This window comes from Panthera uncia, chromosome B1, assembly GCF_023721935.1.
Source record: "Panthera uncia isolate 11264 chromosome B1, Puncia_PCG_1.0, whole genome shotgun sequence".
NCBI classification, from domain to species: Eukaryota; Metazoa; Chordata; class Mammalia; order Carnivora; family Felidae; genus Panthera; species Panthera uncia.
In genome coordinates this window covers 116,081,039-116,108,095 of record NC_064811.1, presented here as the reverse complement: position 1 = coordinate 116,108,095, position 27,057 = coordinate 116,081,039, and the positions used below count along the sequence as shown (strand labels likewise).

General features: G+C 43.1%; 1 protein-coding gene across 1 annotated transcript; it reads right to left on the bottom strand.

The window, feature by feature from the left end:
* Positions 1-611: 611 nt before the first annotated feature.
* MGST2 (microsomal glutathione S-transferase 2) lies at positions 612-26,814 on the bottom strand. The gene is made up of 5 exons (XM_049632199.1): positions 26,698-26,814; positions 21,140-21,239; positions 5,144-5,214; positions 1,719-1,800; positions 612-1,227 (listed from the first exon to the last, which is right to left on the bottom strand). The coding sequence occupies exons 1-5, from the start codon at positions 26,753-26,755 to the stop codon at positions 1,098-1,100; spliced, it is 441 nt and encodes a 146-aa protein (XP_049488156.1). The 5' UTR covers positions 26,756-26,814; the 3' UTR covers positions 612-1,097.
* Positions 26,815-27,057: the final 243 nt, after the last annotated feature.

Sequence of the window (27,057 nt, the reverse complement as noted above, 5' to 3'; positions counted from 1 at the left end):
CTCAGATCATGATCTCACAGTCCTCGGGCTCTGTGCTGACAGCTCAGAGCCTGGACCCTGCTTCAGATTGTGTCTCCCTCTCTCTCTCTGCCCCTCCCCTACTCACGCTCTGTCTCTCTCAAAAATGAATAAATGTTTTAAAAAAAATTTTTTTAAACTTCCTTTGTACCCACAAAAAAGGAAAGTCCCAATAAACAGCTCCTTGAAGATGCTCACAACAGACTCAAGGGTGTCCAAATTTCTTTAGAGAAATTGACAGCCGTTTTCCTGTTAAAATGTGTCATATGTGCTCATAACTCCCTTTTGTTAAAGTCCCTGAAGTCTGGGGGTGAACGCATTCCCATTTTATAGATGAGGAAAGTAAAGAAAGGTCATTTGTACTGTGCCACACAAAGACTGAACATCAGGGTCCCAACGGCTGCCCCGACCCCACACCCCACATGACACAGGAAGTACAGTGGAACCCAGCCCTCCCTCCAGCTGTGACCATGGCCCTCCTTCCCCTGCCCCGGGCAAGGACATTCACCGAGCACTAGTCTCTGAAAGGTTTCTTAAAAATGATAGGCCTTTCCCCCTCCTTTTTCCTTTTTTCTTTATAAAGTAAATTTCACAACCAGATTTGTTTTGTGCTATTCGTTGATGACTCTCTTCTCTGGCTACTCTTTGTGTTTGCCTGACTTCCCCCACGTGTGGCCATCTGTTGCTTTCCTACACCGATGAAGTGGGCTTGCTGCCTTATCAGCATCTGTCTGGAACTTTCCATCAAAAGAGAAGTAATCTCAGAGGCAGGTGATGGTGGTGGCCGCACAGAAAGCCCAGCACATGGTCAGGCTGCTTCCTGCCCACACAAGCAGTCATGACTTTAGCAGACATACAAAACCAGGGCTCTGCACACTTGCACTGAGGATATGGATACATCCCGTCTGAGCAGACTTCACTTCTTAAACAGGAATGTATTCTCTAACAGGTATGGTCCTACAAAGCCATTTCAAGAAAAACAAAAGAAAGACTTTTGTCTTTAAAAATTGATTGACTCCATATAACCTTCAGGGTGGAAACAGCTTCTGCTAGCATTTGGGCAAAGGGAGGGGGTGACGTTAGAAGCGTCTCAGTTTCTTGGCGACATTGAGGTCCATGTATTCATCCAGAAAGCTGTTTGCAATCCCCAGGGTGCCCAGGACTGTCAGCAAGGCCAGAATCGCCAGACTCAGCCGGAACCCGGTGATCCTGCGGGGTGGACGTGAGGCAGAAAGGTGATCAGCAGCTGCAGGGATGAAGGGAGGCGTCTTCCTGAAGCAGGCAGCTCCACATGGACACCGCCCAGGACTTCCATGTCTTTGCCGTTTGAAAATTTTGATTCATCACATGAATTCAAGGGGGATGCCTAGGCACAGAGATTAATTGGCTCCTTTGAACATTCAAAGGATTATCAAGACCGGGACGAATTATTTCCTTTGCCACTTTTTGGAGATAGCACACAATTTTTGCAAGGATTTAAAGTGTGGCGGCCAGAAGTGCCCGTTCAGGGCACAGTTTGTACTTGATGTTCCTGCCTCGCACCCAGTAGGGCGGGGCCTGGACAGAATGGCCTCGGGCAACGCAGATGATTTTTGCAAACACAACCCTCAGGGCTACTACTATTCCCAGGAGCGGGAAGCTAATTCAGACTCCATCCTGCCACTTTTGCCTAAACACCCAATCCTTAACGTTCTCCTTACCTTTTTTTAGCTGCTTCTGAATATCCCCAGAAATACTGGTGACGGGCATATATGTACACCAGACCCAGACAGGTAGCAAAAACTATAGAGAAAAAATAGAGAAGATACAGGATATGATGGCAGGGTCTCAAAGTGCAATATGAAAACTGAGGGAAAAAAACTTAACAAACTTCGTACGTGTCCAAAATATATACAGATCGCTGACAATTCAATCATGAAAGGAAAACAAATTAATTTTTTTTAATGGGCAAAATATTTGAATGGACAATTCATACAGGAAGATAAACAAATGTACCAATAAGCACATGAGAGTTGTTTCAGTATTCAACATCATTCAGTATCAGCAAGCTGCATCTTAAAACCACAATTAGAGGGGCACCTGGGTGGCTTAGTCAGTTAAGCGTCTGACTTTGGCTCAGATCATGATTTCATGGTTCAGGAGTTCGAGCCCCGAGTCAGGCTCTGTGCTGACAGCTCGGAGCCTGGCTCCTGCTTCGGATTCTGTGTGTCTCTCTCTCTCGGCCCCTCCCCTGCTCATGCTCTATGTTTCTCAAAAATAAATAAATATTAAAAAAATTAAAAACAAAACCAAAAAAAAACCCTATTAGAGGACACCACCACATACCCACTAGGATGGCTAAAATTTAAACACACCAACACAAAACGTCGGTGATGCTGGAATCCTCATACACCCTTGGTGGGAGTACAGCCACTTTGGGAAAAGGTCTGGTAGATACTTATGAAGCTAAATATACTTTTCACCCAGCAATTCCATCCCTATGTATTTACCCAAAAGAAATGAAAGCACTTTTCCATAAAAAGACTTGTACAGAAGGTTCATTGCAGCTTTATTCATAAGAGCCTAGATTTGGAAAGAGCCCAGAAACCTACCACCAGTAGAATGGATAACCAAATGGAGATAATCATACCACAGAATACCACTCAGCAATGAAAAGACACAGATACTTGCAACAACATGGTGAGTCTCAACATTTTGCTGAGTGAATGAAGCACTGCACAAGAGGTCACGCTGTATGATTCCAGCTATGTAAAGTTCTAGAATTGGCAAAACGAAACTATGATGAAAAAGACCAGAACAGCGTCTGCCTCTGAGAGCACCTGACGAGGAGGGGCATAAGAAAACTTTCTGGGTGGTCATGTCCTGCATCTTGATGGGTATACACTTGTTAAAACTCATTGAATGGTACATGTATGATTTGTGCATTTCACCATACAGTATACAAATTTTACCTAAAAGAAACGTAAAGTGCGGCATGACCTGCCATCTGGTCTAACAGAAAACGCCAATATCTTCCATACATTCAGGGACCCTCTCTCTCTTCCTCAGCACCCAACGGATGCAAATAGCCAGGGCCCTCTTGCACACTTGGAGTCTATCTGTGAGGCTCTGATATCCTGGATAAAATGAAATTCCTTATTTTATTAGGTCACAAACATTTTCTTTAGTTTCTACTCTATACCAGGTATTATTCTAAGGATCAGGGTGAGCAGTGAAATGGATACAAGCTTCCTACCTTTATAGAGTTTACCAGCAAAGACAGACAACCATGAGAAAAATGAGAAGAACATCACAGACTTGAAAGCATCGAGAAGGAAATGAAGTGGGATGGATGGGACCGTGGCGGGGAGGTGGAGGGGAGGACAGCGGAGCCACCTTTAGAAAGGGGTCAGGGAAGGCCTCCCTGAAGGGAGGACATGTGCGTGGGGCCTGCGGGTGAGAAGGAGAGGGCCGAGCAAAGAGCTGAGAAGAGAGGGGGTAGGGCCACCCGGCATGCGAGGGAGGAAGTGGAGAGATCCTGAGTGGGCTACAGTTAACCTCCCCATCTAATGACTTAACTCGCACAAAGCCAATGAGGACTATTCAGGGCAATTAATAGGCAACTTAACTTTTCATGAGAGAGAAGGAAAAGAAAATTACGACGGAAAACCCTTGTCTGACAGGAGGCCTCATTCAGCCCATTACAGTGAAATCCAAAGGGTCAAATAGCAGAGACTGAGTCCCATTATCAAAGGCACTTTTCCTATTAGTTGTTAATGCAGTCTTACCTGACAAGGAACAACCCCTTCATTCATGCCCTTAGGGGAAAAAATGTGAGTTGGGATAAAGTTAAGAAGTCTTCCTCTAGAGGACATTTTATCTGAAGTTCCTCAGTTGACAGTAAAAAGTACAAGAAGACAGTGATGGGGTTGCCTTTGAAAGCAACTGGATTTGGGTTTATGGGAAATCTTAGCAATCAACTGTCAGATCCAAATGAAGCAACGAGAAAGCAAAAGAGATTGGGTTTCTCCAACTAAGGTAGCTGGTGATACTTGACCCCATTAAAGACACAGGCAGAGTTTGGGTTAAGCCTTCAGCTCTCCAGGGATATCTGCAGCCAAACAGAAAGTAGATGTCTGTAAAGTTGCTACATACAGGAGCACGACATCCTTGTGAACTTAAGAAAAGGTACATGGGTTATCGGAATACCTATAGACCCTGCCTGTACTTGAAATCCAGTTTTCTCCTACATTGATAAATGTTAAGTTGGACAAATTATCTGTGATTCGGTTTCCTCGTCTATAAAGTAGGATACGTATAAAAATTTAAAACGGGGGCGCCTGAATAGCTCAGTTGGTTAAGCATCTGACTCTTGATTTCGGCTCATGTCCTGATCTCAGGGTCGTTAGATCAAGCCCCGCATCAGGCTCCACACTGGGCATGGAGCCTGCTAAGATTTTCTCTCTCTACCTCTCCCTCTGCCCCTCCCCACTCTCTCTCTCTCAAAAAATAAAATAAAATACAAATACATTATTTTTTTTTTATTTAAAATAGTTTCTGGCACATAGTAAGTGCTCAATAAATAATAGCTATAATGATTAGGGTGAATTGTTGCAGATAAACTAGAATTAAGGAATCAGATTTGAAGACAAACTCATGTCATTTTCATTTGGGAGTGCCCAGCAGTTTGTTTCAAGTTGGTTTTTTTTTTAATTACTGAATTAAATTGAAATGAAGCCAAAATTAATTTATCTTTATTTTTTTAATTTTTTTTAATGTTTATTTTTGAGAGAGAAAGAGAAACATAGTGTGAGCGGGAGAGGGGCAGAGAGAGAGAGGGAGACACAGAATCTGAAGCAGGCTCCAGGCTCTGACCTGTCAGCACAGAGCCCGACGCGGGGCTCAAACCCACGAACTGCGATATCATGATCGGAGCTGAAGTCGGATGCTTAACTGACTGAGGCACCCAGGCACCCCCAAAATTAACTTATTTTTAGAACAAGTGCTCTCTGATGCACATAGACATGGCTTATTTTGTTTAAAACAATTTCTAGGATCAGAAGATGTATGGTTACATGTCTGTTCTTTAATGGTTCTAAGAACCACAGTCATCATTAGATCAGAGTTGACTGTATTCTAAAATTACCTTGATTGAAATACCATCCAGCCATCCACAATGTAATCAGAAATATGGGGTAAAACTCCACACAGTTTTGTCTGCAGGAAAAAATAAAGACATGGGTTATATTATGAGAAAACTAAACACCAAAGCATTAAGCTTTCATCTGAAGGTAAATGTCTAATCTCTTCTTATAAAAATATGTAAGAATTACATACATGTCTTTTCATGTAAAATGAATCTTCCAAGGTAAGACTCAAAGATTGTTTAAATCTTAGACCAGGGCCAAGAATCACTCTCCTACAGGTAAACCACCAGTAGTAGGAATGAATTATACCTCTTTTCCAAAAGACAGACCTTGAGATGGTCCTGATTCTAAGGCTAAAATTCATTCTGTATCCTATCTACAGAACCCAGAAAATAACGCAACTTATGTGAATGAAATTTCTTCCCAAAATTCCTACACATTCATTGCCTTTCGATTGAGTTACTCAGCAGTTAAAAAATGTTTTTTTTTTTTAATTTTTTTTAATGTTTATTTATTTTGAGACAGAGAGAGACAGAGCATGAATGGGGGAGGGGCAGAGAGAGAGGGAGACACAGAATCGGAAGCAGGCTCCAGGCTCTGAGCCATCAGCCCAGAGCCCGACGCGGGGCTCGAACTCATGAACCGTGAGATCGTGACCTGAGCTGAAGTCGGACGCTCAACCGACTGAGCCACCCAGGCGCCCCAAAAAATGGTTTTAAATAATTCCTGTAAAATTTCCTGAAGTCTATAAGTATTTTTCACTCCCATTTTACAGAGGAACAAACTAAGACCTGAGAGCACAAGCTGACTGATGCCTTGCAGAGAATCAAACGGACTATGTCATCGCCAGATTCCAAGTTCCGTCCTAACGTCAATTCAAATTGCCTCTATTCATAGAAGAGGTGGATGGAAATTTTGATACTATTTTAAGCGAAAAGGAATAGTTCTCTGGGAACTATAATTCATCTGCACCTAGCAAAAGGAAAGGAGATGAATTATATTCATGCTTCCCGTGCTACGCCCCCAAGTGATCTTAGTTAGGTTGACTGTGCTCCTTGCTGACAATATCACAACCAGAAAGAGCTTTAATATAATTCGCAATGAGGTCTTGAGTTGATCCTGATGGAAGCAGCATAATTAGACAGAATTAGAAATGATACCACAGTGTTCCTTAAAGCTTGAGTATTTAAGGTTATGAGGCAATTCACCTAGAAATAGTTGATACCAGTTCTTGAAGATCTGCATCTTCTATCCGAGGTCACCATGAGTGGCTCTTTTTTTTTTTTCCCCAAATTAAAAAAAACAAATTGTTTTGCTTTGCTTTTGCTACCAAGATGGTGACATAGGTAGCTCCTGAACTTCCCTCCTCCCACGGATACGCTGATCGCACAGCCACACACAGAGCAATTCCCTCTGAAAGAAATCCCGAAACCAGCTGTGACTCCTTCAGTGCAGGCAAGGAGAAAATACCCACACTGAAATAGGTAGGAAAGATGGAGACACGCTCTCACCATAAACCCCATCCCCAGCACAGCACTATATCACCAGGTGGGAGTCCTCAACTCCTAGCTTCTCCCGGAGGACCTAGAGCACTCCAACTTTTTAAGACTTCCACTTGAGGGCTGGGTCCCCAAAACACTTAGCTCTGAAAGCTAATGGGGCTTGCATCCACAGGATTCGGGGTAAGACTCTAGCAGGACAGTGGCACAATCCCTCCCTTAAAGTGCCTACCAGCAGGGGCTGCGTCCCTGTGCACATCCCCTTGGGGTTCCCGGAAGTAACCCAGAAGATGGGAGAAGGGAGTATCCCAGAAGATAGGGGGAGGGGTGCTGAGGTCCTAGGTGAGCAGGGGTGATTAGAAGCCATTGAGATTCAGGCACAGGTGTAAATGTTAACTGCATTTATGCTCCCTGAGGGCAGAGCCTGGGCAGCTCAGCACCCAAAAAAGAGTCCCTTTGTCCCCTATAAGCAGCTCGTCACTGTTGGTCTTGCCCTGACCTCAGGTCTTAGTTGTGCTCATTCTACTTTTCCCCTGGCCCCTCATTTGATGGCCTGCCTTAAGCCCTAGTCCCTCTGAAATGAGGCTTTGTTCATTTCTTAATAGCATCTAACAGATTGAAAATAATTCTCTGATGGGTAGCCCTGGGGCCCTGCTATTTGCGGATGGTCTTCTCTGCAGCTGCCTGCTGAGAAGACCAGGTATTACTTGGCCTTGAAATACCTTGCATCCCATTCTACCTGCTCATTATGACCTCTTCCACCCTCCTCCAGCATGTGACCGTGTCTTTCTGCCACCTCAGTTAAATGGTTCACGCCTGGATATGTCCCAAGATAGCTGTTCACAGTGAGTTGTCCACAAACATTGTTTAACTCAAGGGGACCAAACTCTGAAAATCTGTTCTTGATAATCCTATCAGTGGCTACTCACAGTTACATTGACAAGAAGACCAAAATGAGAATAATTTCTGGTCTCTTCTGGACATGAAGATGTATTCTGTCCTCTTTCTATAGGAGATCCTCAGGGAAAATCTCCAAATGGGACAGAAAAGAGCTGGCAGCAGCTGTGTCCATTTCCATTTATGTGGGAAGAGAGGGTATAAGCTGATTGTGACCACTGATAGACTGTCCCCTTTCCTGCATGTCCACACTGAGGGAAACGAGTCTATCTACTCATTCCCTGGTTAGACCCCTCTTTGCTCAGTAGTCCTGTGCTCTTTTGACATCTAAATTTCCCATAAAATTATTAGGGAGAATTATTATTATTGTTATAGACAGGTGTCACCATGTGCCTCGAATTCTACCCAGGGGCAATAACAGAAAGAGGCAGCTAGAAAGACAGTAGGGGGACAAATCATCCTAGTTTGCCCTAGATTGAGCAGATTTTGAGAACGTGGGACTTTGAACTTTATAACCAAGATAGTCCCAGATAAACTGTAGTGGTCTGCCTAGAACTAAGGGTTCCCTGGGACACAGAACTTTGAGTGCTAAAACCAAGAAAGCCCCAGGCCAACTGAAAAGATCTAGTCACCATGAAGAATGACCTGAAGGAGCCTATGGAGATTGAATAGTTCAAGCTGCTGGAACCCCTCATGGATCATCCCCAGCTCCAAGGGATCCCGGAGCTCAGGACATGTGGCCACCGCGGGGTCCCACTTGGATGCGAGGGCGGTACCAAACTAAGTGCCGTTGGACCCTGTCTTAGTAAGTGTGCCGCTAAATCCAGCTCATTTTGGAAAGAAGAATCAAACATTGGCCCGACAGCCAAATCTAGCAGTTCCTAAAATGCTAGTCTACAAATGTTTTTGATTGTATAGTGCTCATAGTTGCATAACCCCACAAAAAACAGAAATGGCCTGCTTTACAACAAAGATGATGTGAAGTTGGTGCCATACGGTAGCTGCCCGGCCTTCCTGGATTTGGGTGGGGCTATCTCTTGCCAATGGAAAGAGAAGGCGAAATGTGTCACTTCTGAGCCAAATGATTAAGAAGCTGGTGCGCCCAGATCCCTTCCCCCACACCTGGTTGAGTGGAGAGAACTCTCAGGACACGGATGGGGACAGACCCCTTAGATGGACAGAGCGTAGGCCTCTCAATGACCATGGGGAAGGCCACTCAACCAGGAGCACCCACATAGGACACTTCGTGGACAGAACATAAACTTCCCTTGTGTTAAACCACTGGGATTATGGGGTTGATCCATTTAGCACGGCAAACACAATCAGCTGGAAAAATATATCACATACACTATAAAACCCACACAAAACAGAAATTCAAGAATGAGACTTTAAGAGCAAATATAAATAGAAGCTCCAAAATTTCCTCGTGCTCACAGCAGATGACTTAGTTCGCCCTCAGCATGTACATGTCATCTGGGAGACCTCTGACCTAAAACACTTGTGAATATCTCTGCTATTAGATTTAAACGCACAACAGGACACAGCGTATAGCAATCTTGTTCATAGAAAATCTGAACCATGCGCTGAAGGGAAAAACCTAATTAGCTATAGTACGTTTCTAATGGTACGACATCTTTCAAAAAACAAAAACAGACGAGGCAACTTAAAGGAGACTTCGTAGGAGCTTCTTCTCTTTCAAGTTTTTGTTTGCTCATTTTTCTTTCTCCTTCTGTTTGGGTGACTCATTCTGAAGCAGCGGGCTGCACACCGCCACGAGCAGCTCGCACTATTAACAGATGACCCAGCCCCGGTCTGCTGCCTTTTGACCCTGCAAAGTCTTTTCAATTATTACACTGGCCGAGGGTCAGAGCAACAGGTTAATATGCTCAGAAAAGGCTCGGGGATGAAAGGTGCTGAAGTTAATCTTTCTATATAGATTCGTAACTATCTAAATTGCTCCTTGTCAAGCAACCCTTGTGCGGGAACACCAGAGGACATTTGCCACTAATAGCAGGAGGGCAAGACTCTAACCACCACTTCAGTGGTGCCGCTGATAAGCAAAGGGATGAACCGATGAGGGAGTGAGGCTTGCAGCTCATCCAAATTCCTGCCGCTCCTCATCCCCCCGCTTCCGGAGGCTCACCCAGCTTGTGTGCAGAGTTATTTGGTGGTGGCATGAATGTTTGTGTCCCTCAAAATTCATATGATGAAGGTCTAATCTCCAGCGTGGCTGTATGTGGAGTAAGGAAGTAATTAAGGCTAGAATGAGGTCAGAAGTGGGGGACCCTGATCTAATGGGATTGGTGTCCTTATAAGAAGAGACACCAGAGAGCTCTTGACACCCACCAGACTCACTCTGCCCAGCCCCTTCTCTGTGCTTGCATGCACACACCAAGGAAAGGACAAGTGAGGACACAGCAAGAAGGCAGCCATCTGTGAGCCCAGAGAAGAGAGCTCTCAGCAGAAATCCAAGCAGCGGGAACCTTGATCTTAGATCAAGGTCATGATCGCCCAGCCTCCAGAAGTGTGAGAAAACAAATGTGTGTTGTTTAAGCCACCCAGTCTGTGTTATTTTGTTACAGCAGCCCAAACTGACGAATACAGGCAGTTTGTGGAGAAGGATGAAGAACTCATCATTTAGAGTCATTCTCTGGCCTTGGGGATCCCTAGCCCTTTCTAATTCAGTGGATAAATACATCTTATGCATTCAGCTAATATCTAAGATGGGTACACTTGTAAGAAAAATGGAGATGTGTTTACTGTTTTTTATTTGACTTATTTGTTGTTGTACTAACCTATTACAAAAGTAGGTGACTCACATTACTATAATCCCAGTGTTACAGAATACCTGAAAATTTTTTTGTGTGAATTTTCCTTTCTCCAAAGTTTTTAGACATAAGTTAGAGCCACTAGTTTTAATTTCAAATTTTCAGGATTTGAATTTGAAATGACTATAAAAAGTAAGCAGAAAAGCAACAATAACAACAGCAACAAAATTTACAGCTATAGTAGAGTAAGAAGAGGGAAATGTTTCTGAAGAGTACTCAGATTCAGGATGATTGGGTTTACTTGTGGCAGGCTAATTCTGGAACAGGAAATGAGTAGTTCAATATTAAGCAAATAAGGATGCATTAAAAGAACTAAGTGAGAGGAAATCCTTCTATCTTACCCAGCACTAATGAAACCATTGTTGGGACACTGCATGTACTTCTAGGCTTCCGGTTTAGAAATAACATGAAAAATTTTAGTCTAAAGAGAACAACCAAAATTTTTTCATAATTTGGGGGAAGAAGCTGAAGAATTATTACTACCTAGCCTCAAAATATAGAAGATGAAAGATAATGAAGATAATGATCCCCAACTGTATGAAAAAGAGTGGGGTCATTAGCAGCTATTCGTCTCTTCTGGTGAGAATAGAATCAGAGGGAATGTACTTAAATTGCCACAAGATCAAGGTATTACTTGGATCTACTTTTGAGATTTATAAAAGCCTTCAATCTAAAGGGATCAAGGTACTCAAATTAGACCAGATAGAATTTTCTAAGCTTAGCAATAACAAGAAGGACTGGCCCTTGTTGAAACTATAGTTGCTTTGTTCACAAGTTTAAAAGCGTATTCTGGCAAAAGACTGCAAAACTCTAGAAAAAGTCGTCTCTAAGGCCCTCATGGTAGGAAGGAAAGTGGGAGTGGATGGGGGACTCTAACTCTAAAGTTATCTGGGACTGGTAACATGGGTAAACTGGGCTCCAGAATCATCATCTCTGCTTGGCAAATGAATATCCAACCTGAGGTGATGTTGAGACAGGAAATAGGTACTTCTGGGGTGGTGAGAGGGACCTGGAAGTGATTGTTATAAGACGTCAGGTTCCACTTAGGGACAGGATTAGCCCTAACACCAGGCTTCTTGGCCATACTTAGGGAAAAGCAGCAGGAAAAAAGAGTAGAGGAAAAGACAGCATTTCTGGTATAGCCAAGGTCATAAGATGTTCAAAGGAGGCTGAAGGACTCAATGCTTTGGTCTAGAAGAGCCAGAAAAGAAAGTACATTTTCTCTTAGGGATTTGCAGAGCTCAAGGAAGCCTACCCTATAGCCAAATAGGCTTTGGAATGACCTGGTTATCCCAGGGGATCCTGCCCTAACTACCTCAGATGAAATCAAAATGGCTTTACTAGCAATGAATTTAATCTGATTTGACCTGATTTACCTAAACCTTAGAACCTAAGGCAAGAACTTGGGCTGGTACTATGGAATATCTAAGAAGAAATTCACGGAAGTGAGTAGGCCCATCCCCACTCACTCTTCAGAGAAACCTAGGACAATTACTACTGTACTCTTGAAGGTATTTTATGACTCCAAACTCACTCCCTCTGCACCAATTATTGGCTATTATTTTTTAACCCCTCTTCATTCTGCCATGATTAATCAAACAGAACAAACAAAACACTTCTAACAAGGAAATTCGGTCTGTATACTTTTTCATAAACAGACATTTAAGAGAAATATTTGGAAATGGTGTCCAGCGATAGAAGAGAAGGGAGAAAGCAATAACTTGAAAGAAATCAAATTTGTGGAAAGTGTAAGAACAAACAGAACCAGAAGCGGCCCGAGGATTTAGAGTGCTGGAAGCCCAACACTCCCCAACAGAATGTTCTCAGATGACAGAAGACAAAGTGGGAAGATGTGGAATTTCCTCCTGTGATGATTTTTATAAATAGAACAGTGTCTCCCTAACTTCAAGCATTCATATATCACTGTCAACATTTTAACATCTCCGTATACCACTTACTATCTTTCTATAAATCAACTATTTTTTCCCTTAAATTAGGGAGAATGCAATTTTATGAGTAGAAAAAGAATATCACTTTCGAAATAAAGAATAAGTATAAAAATAAATCCCATGAGAACAAAATTTGCCAAGTTCTCATTAGATGCTGTTGATTGCTGAAGGCTCTGAGCATGAGACCCTCCCTCTGTCCAACAGGAGAATGGATGGTCCGGAGGTGTTGAGAATACATACTCCCTGCTAAATGTGACAGATTGAACCCATGTGTATTTCTTCTCCCTCCTGAAACCTCACTAAAATGCCAGGAAAGGAAAAAAAAAAAATAGATACAAAGTCAAGAACAAGGAGAATGGGAGTAGACACAACAGTGGAAGAGAGACGTTAGTCAATTTCTGAATAAGGATGGCACTCAAGGGAACGGCAGCTGAGCTGACAGAGCACAGACAGATGAAGCCTAAGCACCTGCACAAGGAAGGTCCAAGGAAGACTAATACACCGCTTATCCCAGAACCCAGGACACTCAGGAACTGGGGGCACCAGGTACCCGTGAGTCCAACCTAAAACAGAAGAACTGGTGGACAGACTATAATAAGGAGTGCCTTAGCTCCCCTCCACCTCTGATCCCCACCCCTACTACCCCATCACAGGAGATGGGAGGTCTATCGTCTAGAGAACCAGAACCAGAGAATCTTGTGGGGTCTAGGAACAATGGGAGGGGGGGGAGTGAGGATAAAATCTTGTACTGGAACCCACGTGAACCTACATACTACATAGTGGAAGAACCTTCCTTCGTTCACCCACCACACTTTCAGGTTTCTAGAAGTGAGACCTATTTACCCATCCTCCTCCCTCATCCCATCCTTGCCTGCCCCCATAGGGGGCTTACGGGTTTTCCCTAGAGAAACCAAATGGTCCCAGAAAGATAACCTACAGATACTGACTTTGGGGACTCTACAAAAGGAAGCTGCTGCCCATCAATCACCCTTTAGTGAGCTGCCCACTCTACTGAGCCCCACCCATGCACACAGAGTCCCATCATTTTCTGATGCTCTTTACTAAATTTGCACAGATAGCCAACCGAGGATCACTTGATATTTGAGTAAAGCTTCTAAGGTCTCCTTTGCTCAGATCTCTTTGCTGGACCCTTGTCTTCTTGACCTCTAAGGCTGGTTCAGTCCTTGCTCCTCTTCTCTCCCTTCTCCTTTGTCTACACCCACTCCCTTAAGATTTCTTCTAAAAAAATTAAAAAAAAAAAAAACCTTTCTTCCAATCTCATGGTTGTAAATCATCTTTGTGTGCCAATGGCCAATAACTCTTGAATTTATACTTCCGGTTCCAATCTCTATGCTGAAATGCAGATTTTTATACCCACGTCCCTGCTTCTCTCCACTTAGATGTGTAAACAATGTACGAGGCAGTTTATGATGCAAGAACAAACGATCTGAGTAGCTTAGCCGATGACAATGCTTATAGTCTCTCCTTAGCTGTAGCATAAGTCACATCTCAGACACAACATGTCAAAAGGAGCCTCCCGGTCTTCCCCCCAAAACTGCTCCTCCCACTGCCTTGTCTCTCTGTTGTCTCTCTCATCTCTCCCAGGATGCTCAGAACAAAAATCCAAGGTTATTCTTGATGCTTCTCACATGCCATATTTATTATGTCAGGAAATTCTCTTGGCTGTACCCTCAAAACGTATCCAGAATCTGACCATTTCTCACCATCTCTACTGCTACATCCCTGGTTCAAGTTAGCTTCCTAACTGAATTTTCTGCTTCTCCCAATGCCTTCATATAGACCGTTCTCAGCAAAGCAGACCAAGTGATCCTTTTAAAGTATAAGATCATGGGTGCCTGGGTGGCTTAGTCAATTAAGTGCCTGACTTCGACTCAGGTCATGATCTCGTGGTTCATGAGCTCGAGCCCTGCATCGGGCTCTCGGATGTCAGCATAGAGCCTGCTTTGGATCCTCTGTCCCCCTCTCTCTGCCCCTCCTCTGCTCATTCTCTCTCTCTCTCTCTCTCTCTCTCTCTCTCAAAATAAATAAATAAAAACTTTAAAAATAAAATAAAATATAAAATCATGTTACTCCTCTGCTCAAAACTTTGTAATGACTCTCCATTTCACTCCGAGAAAAGCCAAAGGCCTTACAATGGCCTTTAGGGCCCTACGTGGTCCATCTACTACCTGTCTGGCTTTCCCTCCTACCACTTTCTGTCAGCTCCTTCTCTCAACCACACTAACTTCCTTACTAACCCACCAGGGACATTTCCACTTACCGTCTTCGCACTGGTCATTCCTCCTGCCTCAAGAATGTTTTCTCTGCGTGTTCATGTGGCTAACCCCCTTACCTGCTGCGTAAGCTGTTGCTCAAGTGCTACCTTGGTGGGGTCTACACCGACCACCCTAAGCAGCAACCTACCCCCGACTCACCCCCCAGCAACCCACCCCTGTGTGTTTTCCTTTTTCTTTTCTTTCTTAACACTTACCACCTCTTGCATAATATATTATTTTCTTATAATATTATCTGCTTATGGTTTATTTTCTGTCTTTTCTGGCTATGAGATAAACTTCAACAGACAAGGATCTTTATCTAATTTTTTCATTGATACATCCCAAGCTACTGGATATATCACACAATGCCAGATATATAGAGGTGCTCAATAAATATTAAAGGGGCAAATAATAAATAAAATTGAAATGCAAGGGACAAAATAGACAAATAAGAAGGAACTTAGAAAAAACAGAAATGATAGGGGCACCTGGGTGGCTCAGTCGGTTGAGCATCTGACTTCGACTCAGGTCATGATCTTGCAGTTCGTGGGTTTGAGCCCCACGTCGGGCTCTGTGCGACAGCTCAGACCCTGGAGCCTACTTCAGATTCTATGTCTCCCTCTCTCTCTCTGCCCCTTCCCCACTCATGCTCTGTCTCTCTCTCTCTCTCCCTCTCAAAAATAAATAAACATTAAAATATTTTTTTTAACTTTTTTTTAACATTTATTCATTTTTGAGAGGGAGGGACAGACTGTGAGTGGGGGAGGGGCAGAGAGAGAGAGAGGGAGACACAGATTCCAAAGCAGGCTCCAGACTCTGAGCTGTCAGCGCAGAGCCTGAAGCGGAGCCTGAACCCACAAACCGTTAGATCATGATCTGAGCCAAAGTCGGATGCTTCACCGACTGAGCCACCCAGGTGTCCCAAAAAATTTTTTTCTAAAAGAAAAAGCAGAAACGATACATGGAATTAAAAAATACATTATTATTGAGGTGCTCATGAGTTCGAGCCCCGTGTCGGGCTCTGTGCTGACAGCTCAGAGCCTGGGGCCTGCTTCGGATTCTGTGTCTCCCTCTCTCTCTGCCCCTAACCCATTTGCATTCTGTCTCTGCTCTCTCAAAAATAAATAAACATTAAAAAATATATATTATTATTAAAGTCCTCTGATATAAGAAAATAAATTGCCTCCATAAAACAAAAAAGGGATGATTTAATAGCAGCAGCAACAACTAAAGAACAATGAAAGAGGGGCGCCTGGGTGGCTCAGTCGGTTGGGCGTCCGACTTCGGCTCAGGTCATGATCTCGCGGTTCGTGGGTTCGTGCCCCGTGTCGGGCTCTGTGCTGACAGATCGGAGCCTGGAGCCTGCTTCTGATTCTGTGTCTCCCTCTCTCTCTGACCCTCCCCCGTTCGTGCTCTGTCTCTCTCTGTCTCAAAAATAAATAAACGTTAAAAAATTTTTTTCTTTTTAAATTAAAAAAAAAAGAAAAATGAAAGAATAAAAATTAATTATTATAAATTGAAATTGATATCTGAAACTTTTTTAAAAGATCAGTAACCAATCAGACAACACAAAGAAATAAAAGGCATCCAAGCTGGCAAGGAGGAAGTCAAACTTCCACTCTTCCCAGATGACATGATACTGTATGTGGAAAACCCAAGACTCCACCAAAAACTGCTAGAACGGATATATGATTTCAGCAAAGTCGCAGGATATATAACCAACATACAGAAATCAGTTGCCTTTCTATACACCAATAATGAAGCAGCAGAAAGAGAAATCAAGGAACTGATCTCATTTTCAATTGCACCAAAAACTATAAAATACCTAGGAATAAACGTAACCAAAGAGGTGAAAAATCTATATACTGAAAAGCAGAGAAAGCTTATGAAAGAAATTGAAGAAGACACACATACACAAAATAGGAACGCATTCCATGCTCGTGGATTGAAAGAACAAGTATTATTAAAATGTCAACACTACCCAAAGCAATCTACATATTCAATGCAATCCCTATCAAAATAACACCAGCATTCTTCACAGAGCTAGAACAAATAATCCTAAAATTTATATGGAACCAGAAAAGACCCCAAATAGCCAAAGAAATCCTGAAAAAGTAAACCAAAGTTGGAGGCATCACAATCCCAGACTTCAAGCTGTATTACAAAGCTGTCATCATCAAGACAGTATGGTACTGGCACAAAAACAGACACATTGATCAATAGAACAGAACAGAGAACCCAGAAATCTGCCCACAAACATATGGCCAACTAATCTTTGACAAAGCAGGGAAGAATATCCAGTGGAAAAATGACAGTCTCTTCAGCAAATGGTGTTGGGGAAACTGAACAGTGACCTGCAGAAGAATGAACCCAGACCACTTTCTTACACCATACACAAAAATAAACTCAAAATGGATGAAAAGAAGCCATCAAAATACTAGAGGAGAAAACAGGCAACAACCTCTTAGACCTTGGCCATAGCAGCTTCTTACTTGACGTGTCTCCAGAGGCAAAGGAAACAAAAGCAAAAATGAACTATTGGGACCTCATCAAGATAAAAAAAAAAAAAAAAACCTCTGCACAGGAAACAATCAGGAAAACTAAAAGACAACCAATGGAATGAGAGAAGATATTTGTAAATGACATATCAGATAAAGGTTACTATCCAAAACCTATAAAGAACTTATCAAACTCAACACCCAAAAGACAAAAATCCAGTGAAGAAATGGGCAAAGACATGAATAGACACTTCTCCAAAGAAGACATTCAGATGGCTAACAGACACATGAAAAAATGCTCAACATCACTCATCATCAGGGAAATACAGATTAAAACCGCAATGAGATACCACCTCATACCTGTCAGAATGGCTAACATTAACAACTCAGGCAACAACAGATGTTGGCGAGGATGCGGAGAAAGGGGAACCCTTTTGCACTGCTAGTGGGAATGTGAGCTGGTGCAGCCACTCTGGAAAACAGTATGGAGCTTCCTCAAAAAATTAAAAATAGAACTACCCTATGACCCAGCAATTGCACTACGAGGCATTTATCCAAGGGATACAGGTGTGGTGTTTCAAAGGGGCACATGCACCCAATGTTTATAGCAGCACTATTGACAATAGCCAAAGTATGGAAAGGGCCCAAATGTCCATCGATTGATGAATAGATAAAGAAGATGTGGTATATATATACAATGGAGTATTACTTGGCAATCAAAAAGAATGAAATCTGGCCATTTGCAACAATGTGGATGGTACTAGAGTGTATTATGCTAAGCAAAATAAGTCAGTCAGAGAAACACAAATACCATAGGAATTTAAGATACAAAACAGATGAACATAAGGGAAGGGAAGCAAAAATAATACAAAAACAGAGAGAACCAAACCATAAGAGACTCTTAAATACAGAGAACAAACTGAGGGCTGCTGGCAGGGTGTTGGACAGGGAAGGGCTTAAGTGGTGAGGGGCATTTAGGAGGACACTTGTTGGGATGAGCACTGGGTGTTATATGTAAGTGATGAATCACTAAATTCTATTCCTGAAATTATTATTACACTGTATGTTAACTAACTTGGATTTAAATACATACATACATACATACATACATACATAAAATACACAAAAGATCAGTAAACAGAAGTTCAAGAAATTTCCCAGAAAGAACAAAAACCCAAGAAGATGAAAAACCGAAGATAAAAGAAAACTAGATGACCAGTCCGAGGATCAACATGCAACTAATACAGATTTTAAGAATAAAAGAACAGAGAAAATGAAGAAGAGGAAATTCAGGGTAAAAATATTTTTAGAAAATTCCAGAACAGAAAGACATGAGTTTTCAAGACATGAAAAAGTCTCATCTAAGGTTTAGCATAGTGAAGACAAATGCCTCCAAGCAAGCACAGAACCATACCATCTTAGGACACTGGGATTTAGGAAGATCCTAAAGCTTGCACAGTTTCCAAACAAAAAATAAAGAATCAGCATAGCACAGAACATCACAACAATATCAGTGGAAATTAGAAAATAAAAGAGGAATATTTTCAAAATTCTGACAGTAAGGATTTTTAACATAGAAATATATGCCTAACCAAGCCATCTATCAACTGTGAGGCAGAATAAAGTCATATTTAGAAGTGGAAAGTCTCAAAATTTGACCAACTATTCACCCTCTCTCAGAAAACTGCAAGGTATGTTCCACCAAAATGAGAGAAAGCCAATAAATAGGAAAATAGAAGATCCAGGAAACAGGCGATCCAAATCAAGAAAATATAAGGGAAATTCCTGAGGATGATGACAAAAAGCCCCACAATGACAGCAGGTAGCACATTTAAAGAGCAACCTCCAGATGGGAGCAGAAAGATTGAGGACTCAAAAAAAAAAAAAAAGGACTCAAAAAAAAATAAAAAAAAAAAAAAAAAAATGGCATTACTAGATTAATGTATTTGAATGTATTAAGAGGAGACTTTCAGTTCTGTTAAAGATTTGAGGATGAAACTAAGCAAACAAATAAACAATGAAGCAGTCACTAATCCCAGGTAAAACAAAAAATTCACAAGGAGATGAAATCATAGTATATTATTGGACTCAGCTTTGAACGTTACTTATAATTAGAATAATATAAACATTGGCTATTGGTTTAACTAAACAAAGTGATGTACTGGAGGGTAGACGTAAAGAAAAGAGGAAGTGGAGAAACATGAAATTCTTTCTCCCATAAAAGGAAGCTGATTGATAATGTCTAAAAATTGTGAATCAATAAATAACAGTGAAAGCATAGTGCTTAGAAATATGGAAGTACATGCCAAAAATGCCAGTCACAAGGGTGCCAGTGGTTGTCTCTAAGGCTAGATTGGCAGTAAGGAGAGTTATCTGTTGCTTTCGGGCACGTAATCTCACTTGATTTTCAGGCCACATACATGCATTACTCTGATACAAATAGATATTAGAATTAGGACATACTGGGACCAAACCAATACTTTCCACTTGACATAATCATAAAGATTCAAAGACAATTGAAATGGACATGACTTTCTCATCATGTTGTTCACTGTTACTGAAAATCATATCTTGGGCATAAAGTTTTAGTGAAGTAAGAGATCAAGCTCTGGAGATGTGCTGTAAAACACTGTATCTCTAGTAACAGCAATGTTTTATACATTTAAATTTTTTAAGAAGGTATATAGCTCATGTTACATGTTCTTACCACAATAAAATTTTGTTGAAAAAAATCTATGTCTATGCATCTCTTAAAACTATCTCTTCTGGGGCGCCTGGGTGGCTTGGCCGGTTGGGCATCCGACTTCAGCTCAGGTCATGATCTCACGGTTCGATCTCACGGGGTTCGAGCCCCGCGTCGGGCTCTGTGCTGACAGCTTAGAGCCTGGAGCCTGTTTCGGATTCTGTGTCTCCCTCTCTCTCTGCCCCTCCCCTGTTCATGCTCTGTCTCTCTCTGTCTCAAAAATAAATAAACGTTAAAAAAATTAAAAAAAAAAAAAAACTATCTCTTCTACCAACAGTGGTATTCATCCCAATGCTCAAGCCTAGAGAGTAGTCTGTGCAACCCTTGTTGAAGCAAAGAGATGGACAAGAGAACAATGCTGTCAGCTCAAGGATCATGACTTGCCCAGAGTGATTCAAGATGTATAAAAAGCTGAATAACCCACTTATCATTAAAGAAATAAAATTCCATAGTTTAACATTTTTCCACAAGGAAAACACCAGGTTCAGATCATTTTATAGGCAAATTCTAAGAACTTGGAAGGAACACACTCTTCCAATCTTATTAAAATTCTCTGAGAGAATAATTCTCTAACTCATTGCATGAGACTAGTGTAATCTTGATATCAAAATGGGACAAACATCATATAAGAAAGGAAAATTATAGGCCCACGTCACTCATGACAGAGATGAAAAATCCCACAGTGTTAACAAAAGAATAGAATGATATATAAATGGTGACGTGTGCAATGTTTCTAAAAGCACTTATCTGGGGGATTGAAATAAAAAGGGAGCCCTAGCATCTGCAGCAACCAAACTCATGGTGTGGCTGCTGCGGAACATTCTGTAGAGATCTGAAAAGACAAGATGATCAAAATCACTACAAGTCTGTATGAAATGGGAAGCTTTCTCATTCTTACACGCTTTGGATTTCAGGAAATGGTTCATGGGCAGAGGATGATAATGACCCACCTCTGTTTCAAGGAGAAAGGAAAAATTAAGATAGAAGATGGATGTCATAGCTAATCCAGCTTGAGGCTATTGAATTCTAAGGGTACTGGAGGGGCTCTTTAACCAAACTGCCATGCTTAAAGGTGTATACCAGTCATTCTTAAGATCCCTGCCTTTTCTGTAAATGCATCCTCTGAATTCATAACATAGGTGGATAAAGGCTTCATGTACTAAATACTTCAAGCTTTGAGCATCATGAGAAGGGGCATGGCTGTGAAGACTGGTTTGTTACAATGAGATATCTTCTCTGCACATCTTTCCCCTGATCAGAATCGTCTATATGTGACCACTGAAGGGTGGAGGAAGCATTACTTACTGTGCACGAAATATTCTCTCAAACTCTGGTGACCCAGAGACTGCTGGGGGTGTAACTTTGTATTTTAATCTTGCCTTTCCTACATGCAAAGCAAAATAACCTGCAAGTATAGAGGAATTAACAATTAAAATGTGGCACATCACTATTCATTAGAAAAACACAAATTCAAACCATAATTAGATACCACTGCATACATATTAAGATGTTTAAAATTCAAAAGACAGACCATATCAATTAAAAAAGACAGGTGAGGCTATAAGAACAACTAGAATTCTCAAAGACTCTGGCAGGAGTGTAAAATGGTATAATCACTTTGGGAAACCATTTGGAAGGGATTTTTTACTTAGACATACATAGATTGTATAGCCAGTCACTCCACTCCTAGCGATTTCACCGAGAAAAATTAAATTATATGTCCATACAAAGACTTGTACACAAATATTCATAGCATCTTTATTCATAATAGCCAAAAATTAGGAACAACTCTGTGATGGTTAATTTTGTGTCAAGTAACCTAGGCCGTGGTGCCCAGCTGTTTGGTCAAGCACCAATCTAGATGGTTCTGCGAAGATATTTTTTGAATATGATGAACATTTACATCAGCAGACACTGAGTAAAGCCACTCCTTGATGTGGTGGGCCTAATCCAATCAGTTGAAGGCCTGAAGAGAACAGATGGACATTACCCAAAGAAAAAAGAATTCTGCCTCCACACTGCCTTGAGACTCAATACTGCAACAACTCTTGCTGGAATTTCCAGCCTTCCAGCCCACCCTGCAAATTTCAGAGCCTCCAGCCCCCGCAGTGGCATGAATCAATTTTTAAAAATAAATGCCTCTGTGTGAGTGTGTGTGTGTGTGTGTGTGTGTGTGTTTGTGTGTGTGCATCTGCTGTATTGTTTCTGCTTCTCTGGAGAACCCTAACACAAATGTTGATCAACAAACTAATGGATAAACAAATTGTGGTATATGTGCCATATCTATATAAGAGAAATACTGTAAGACAGTAAAAAGGAATGAACTGTTGGGGCGCCTGGGTGGCTCAGTCGGTTAAGCGTCTGACTCTTGGTTTCAGCTCAGGTCATGATCTCACGGCTCATGAGTTTGAGACCCACGTAGGTCTCTGGGCTGACAGTGCAGAGCCTGCTTGGGATTCTCTTTCCCTCTCTCTGCCCTTCCCCCACTCACCTACTCTGTCTCTGTCTCTCAAAATGAATGAATAAACTTAAAAAAAAAAAGAATTAACTATTGATACATGAAACAACATGGATGAACTTCACACTAATTATGTTGGATGAAAGCAGCAAGATCAGAAGAGAATATTACTGTACAGTTTCATTTACATAAAATTCTCAAAAATGCAAATGAATCCGCAATGACCTAAAACGGATCAGTGGCTGCCTGGACATGATGAGAGGCAGGAGGGAGGGTCACAAGAAAACTTTGGAGGATGATGGCTTCCTGTGTGACTCAGTTTCACTACTATAAAATGATCATGACTTTATTGTCCTTCATTGGCCACAGCTGTTGCATTAGATCATCCAACCCTGTGCTGGAGTCACTTACATCTGACGGTCAATCCCGTAAACCTCATTCACTTTTGGACCCACACTTCCTCCTTGGTCGGTTATTCTCACCTCCTGTCCTTCTCGCCCTCCTTTTACACCATGATTAGCGCTGGGGCCTATTAGTTCCCTTCGGATGATGTCTTCCAGCCACAGTTCCTTTCCAGGTCCCTCCAACGCTCTTCTGGTCTCACTTATCTTAATACCTCCATGTCCCTTTCCTACTTGCTAATGTTTCAATACCAGTTTCCTTTTCCACACCAAGTTTTTAGCTTGTGTGACAGTATCAGGTGTGATGCATTTCCTCCAGAGAAACAATATGATCTCCCCTCTGACAAGTCAGTAAATAGCGAGCCTGGGTTAGTAAGGCCTCACAGAGCGGGACTCTTCCCTCCCCCTGAATTCCTCTCTGCTATGAATAAACTGTTGCTCAGGATCTAAAAGCTGTAGCTGAATGTTTAAAAGGGTGTAAATACTTAGGACTAGAGTCTCTCATTCAAATTGCAGTGGCATCCCTGAAGCCCGAGAGAGCACAGTGAAGAGACCGAAAATGTGGAACTGGGCACTGTTTCCAACCCCGGGCTAAATCCTCTCAAGGCAGCATAAATCCAGAGGGGCCAATAACTCAAGGGTCCGCCTGGAGCCAGAAAGGAGATCTGACTGCAGCCGAGAAAATCTGCAGGCCCTTGCCGATCTGCACCCCGCTGCTCCCACTGTTTCTAAGTTGTTCCACAGCCTTGGAGAAAACACTCGGTAAGGCTTCTTGCTTCCATCTGTAAGAAGGGAACCATGAAAGATGTGCGCTCCTTGATTTACACATTGGCGATGGTGCAAGAACCCAGAGCTTCGAGATGAAGCTGTGACTACGCGAAAGCTTAGGAAGGGCTGTCTCCCTCACGGCTATTCATAGCACCTGGTTGCACCTGTCTGTAAAGGCAGCAAATGTGAGGAAAGAGCTTCAGTCAGGGGCAGAGCTGTTTGGATGCTCCCCAACCAGCCCACCCGCAGCTGCAGGCAGAAGGATTCAGTTGGGCCAGCACAGTCCCAAGGAGGAGAAGCCCCTCCCTGTTCTTTCAGGTCAGGGGCCTTAGAGAGACTATGACTACCGCGGGGATAACGGGATGAGGACAGAAAGGCTCTTTTACCTTTTCTGAAGTGCGTCAATTTTCTTTCCCCTCCTAACATCACTTTAAAACTACCTGAGGGGTGCCTAGGTGGCTCAGCCAGTCAAGCATCTGACTTTGGCTCAGGTCACAATCTCGTGGTTCATGAATTCACGCCCCATGTCCGGCTCTGTGCAGGCAGCTCAGAGCCTGCTTCAGATTCTGTGTGTCTCTCTCTCTCTGCCCCTCCCCTGCTCATGCTCTGTCTTTCTCCCTCTCTCTCTCTCTCAAAAATAAATAAACGTTTAAAAAAAAAAACTACTTGAGAATACTCTCCCTTTGGTTAGCCTGTCTTTCCTGTCTCCTTCACTTTCTCCAGAGGGGCACATGCGTGCCAGGGAGAGTGAATCGAGAACCCTTCCTGTCCCACCATGCCACCTACCCTTCCCCAGCCGCAGCCAGCCTTCTTTCCCATCGTGTGGCTGCCTCTCAGTCCAGCAGCAGCTTCCTTCTGTGGGGAAGCAGGGATGATGGGGACTAGTCATGCTGAGTGCCAACCCCAGGCCAAGGATACTGGTGGGCACTTCTCACCCAGTGTCCTGTTTGACCCTCCTTTTTTTAATGTTTGTGTGTGTGTGTGTTTAGAGAGAGGAAGCACTAGCAAGGGAGGGGCAGAGACAGAGGGAGACACAGAATCCCAAACAGACTCTGTGCTGTCAGTGCAAAGCCCAACATGGGGCCTGAACCCACAAACCACGAGACCATGACCTGAGCCAAAGTCAGACAGTCAACTAACTGAACCACCCAGGCACCCCTGCTTAGCCTTCTTTGATGAGGACACTGAAGGACAGAATATCCTGGCCAGGTGCACCCAGCTTGTTAAGTGTCTGAACTGGACAGATGTGGGATTGTCTGTCTTCAAAACTCAACCTGCTTCTACCATGGTATATGGGGCCCCCTCTCCATAAACACCAGACTTCTGTAGAAGCAGCAAATTCTGGTTCTTAATGCCAACCAGTTATGTCTTTTCTTTCTTTCTTTCTTTCTTTCTTTCTTTCTTTCTTTCTTTCCTTCTTTCCTTCTCTCTTTCTCTCTCCCCCACCCAACCAGTAAATGTTCCCTGTCTATCACTGTTAAAAAAAGAGACAACAGGCCCAAAAGGGAGTCATCTATGCTAACATCACCAATCCTAGACATAACACCTCACTTAATTATGGTTTCAACCTCTCCCAAAAGTGGAATCTTAAACCAGCCAATCTGGAATTACGTGGTTAGCACCACAGAGGCAATCTGCCTGACCGACTCCTGCCATTCCCTAAAAGAAGACGACCTTTGCCACAAATAATCACAAACTAGCAACTTCCTGTTCTGCCCCCTTCTGCCTGTAAAAGTCTTTCACATTGCACAACTCTCCAGAGCGCCTTTCTACCTGCTAGATGGGATGCTGCCTGATTCAGGACTCATTGAATAAAGCCAATAAGATCTTCAAAATTTTTTTTAATCTTCATTGATTTTTGAGAGAGAGAGAGACAGAGACAGAGAGACAGAATGTGAGGGAGGAAGGGGCAGAGAAAGAAGGAGACACAGAATCCCAAGCAGGCTCCAGGCTCTGAGCTGTCAGCACCCCACCTGACGTGAGGCTCAAACTCACGGACCTCAAGATCATGACCTGAGCCGAACTCGAAGGCTTAACCGACAGAGCCACCCAGGCACCCCATAAACCAATAAGATCTTGACATTTTACCCAGTTCAATTCTACTTTCTAACACCACCAGCCACCACTGTCCCAGTCTCCTCTCCTCTCCCCACCCCCACCTAACCTCTGGCCACAGTTCTCGAGGAGCCCTGCACCCACCAGCAAACAGAAACCTCTCTGTGAGGCTGACAGAGGCTCTGTCTGGGGCATCTGTGGACCTGTTCCCGGGCTCCCCACAGCACCAGAATGAGGGCACACATGGGGTCGGCAGTGCTCACGTGTAGTGGTATGTGAACCATGGGGTCAGCACAGGGGCACTTGAGACCTAAGTGTTGCTTTAGTTGGCGATAAAAATCCTGCTCTACTCCACTACTCCGGAAAACACTGTGAATCCAACCACAAAATGTGTATCCTATAGTAGAACAGTTTCATAAACTCATAAAACAGACCGGTTAGGCAAGACACGAAGTGTGCATGCGGGCCTGGACTTTATCCCATGCACCCTGAGCAGTCCTCAGCTCTGCCCCCTTCCTGGTAGGAGCACACTTGGAAAAATAAAGAAGTATACATGGTTGGTTCCGAGTCTTGCTCACCCGTGCCCAGACTCTTTTCCCCATTTAGCATGTTAAGTTGGTGATCATGGATAAGATGATAAGAACCAAGCAAACGTGACCCCCGTGGAGCAAATGCCCTTTACATAACCAGGCAGTCGAGATACCAAATAATCCTAGTGGGACGGTGCTTTAAAAGTTAGATTCGTCACTTAACCTGAAGCTCGTGTTTCTGCAGATTTTTTTAGACCTGGTTCTCGTACCTGCCATAGGCAGTTTATTTAAGAAAACACTAATTAAAAGATCAGTGTTTCAGAAATGGCAGCCACGGTTTACAAGCAGGTACAATGTTTCCTCTGGCACATTCCACATTCATAGCTAGTGCGCTTCTACCCTCATTTGAACTGGGCTGGGGGTGGGAACCACAAACAATGCAGAATCGCTGGGCTCAGAAAGCCTACCACGTCCCCTTTGGGAGAACTAATCCTTGGAATGTTCCAAATCTGTTCCCAGGGAAGGAGGTGCTGATGACCCAGAGTGGAGCGGGCACTCACACACTCATGGGCACCAGCAAGTAAGTATGAAACTCAAAAACTGGACCTCCCTCCCTCTGCCACACACGCACACACACTGCCCGAGACTTACTTTGTTGACAGGCGGACAAGACTGAGACAGCGGCCAGCAAGATTGAATGCCCAGCCATCTTTAACACCGACTGTTCTGGTTCAGGGAACTATTTGTTGAAACTGAGGGGAAGATAACAGGCACTTTCGACTTGGTAATGTTGACCTTCCTTATAAGGTAAACAAAGCTGGAGAGGAAGGAAAAAAAAAAAAAGGACGATTCAAATGGCTGAGTGACCTTTGCCCTGGAACAGGAATCGGGAAGGCCGGGTCGATCTGGAGCTGCCAGTCACAGATCTTTATCTGGCAGGGGAGCAGCCTCCGAGCTGGCTCTAAGTCTGTCTCCTCCCGTGCAGTGTGGGGGCTGCGGCTCAGCCCGAGG

Bases quoted from the DNA above. Each gene is read 5' to 3' on its own strand.
- MGST2 (XM_049632199.1), bottom strand. From the start codon at position 26,755: ATGGCTGGGCATTCAATCTTGCTGGCCGCTGTCTCAGTCTTGTCCGCC. The intron at 21,240-26,697 runs GTAAGTCTCGGG...CTATACTTGCAG, and splicing joins CTTGTCCGCCTGTCAACAAA to GTTATTTTGCTTTGCATGTA. The intron at 1,801-5,143 runs GTAATTTTAGAA...TTTTCTCTATAG, and splicing joins TGGATGGTATTTCAATCAAG to TTTTTGCTACCTGTCTGGGT.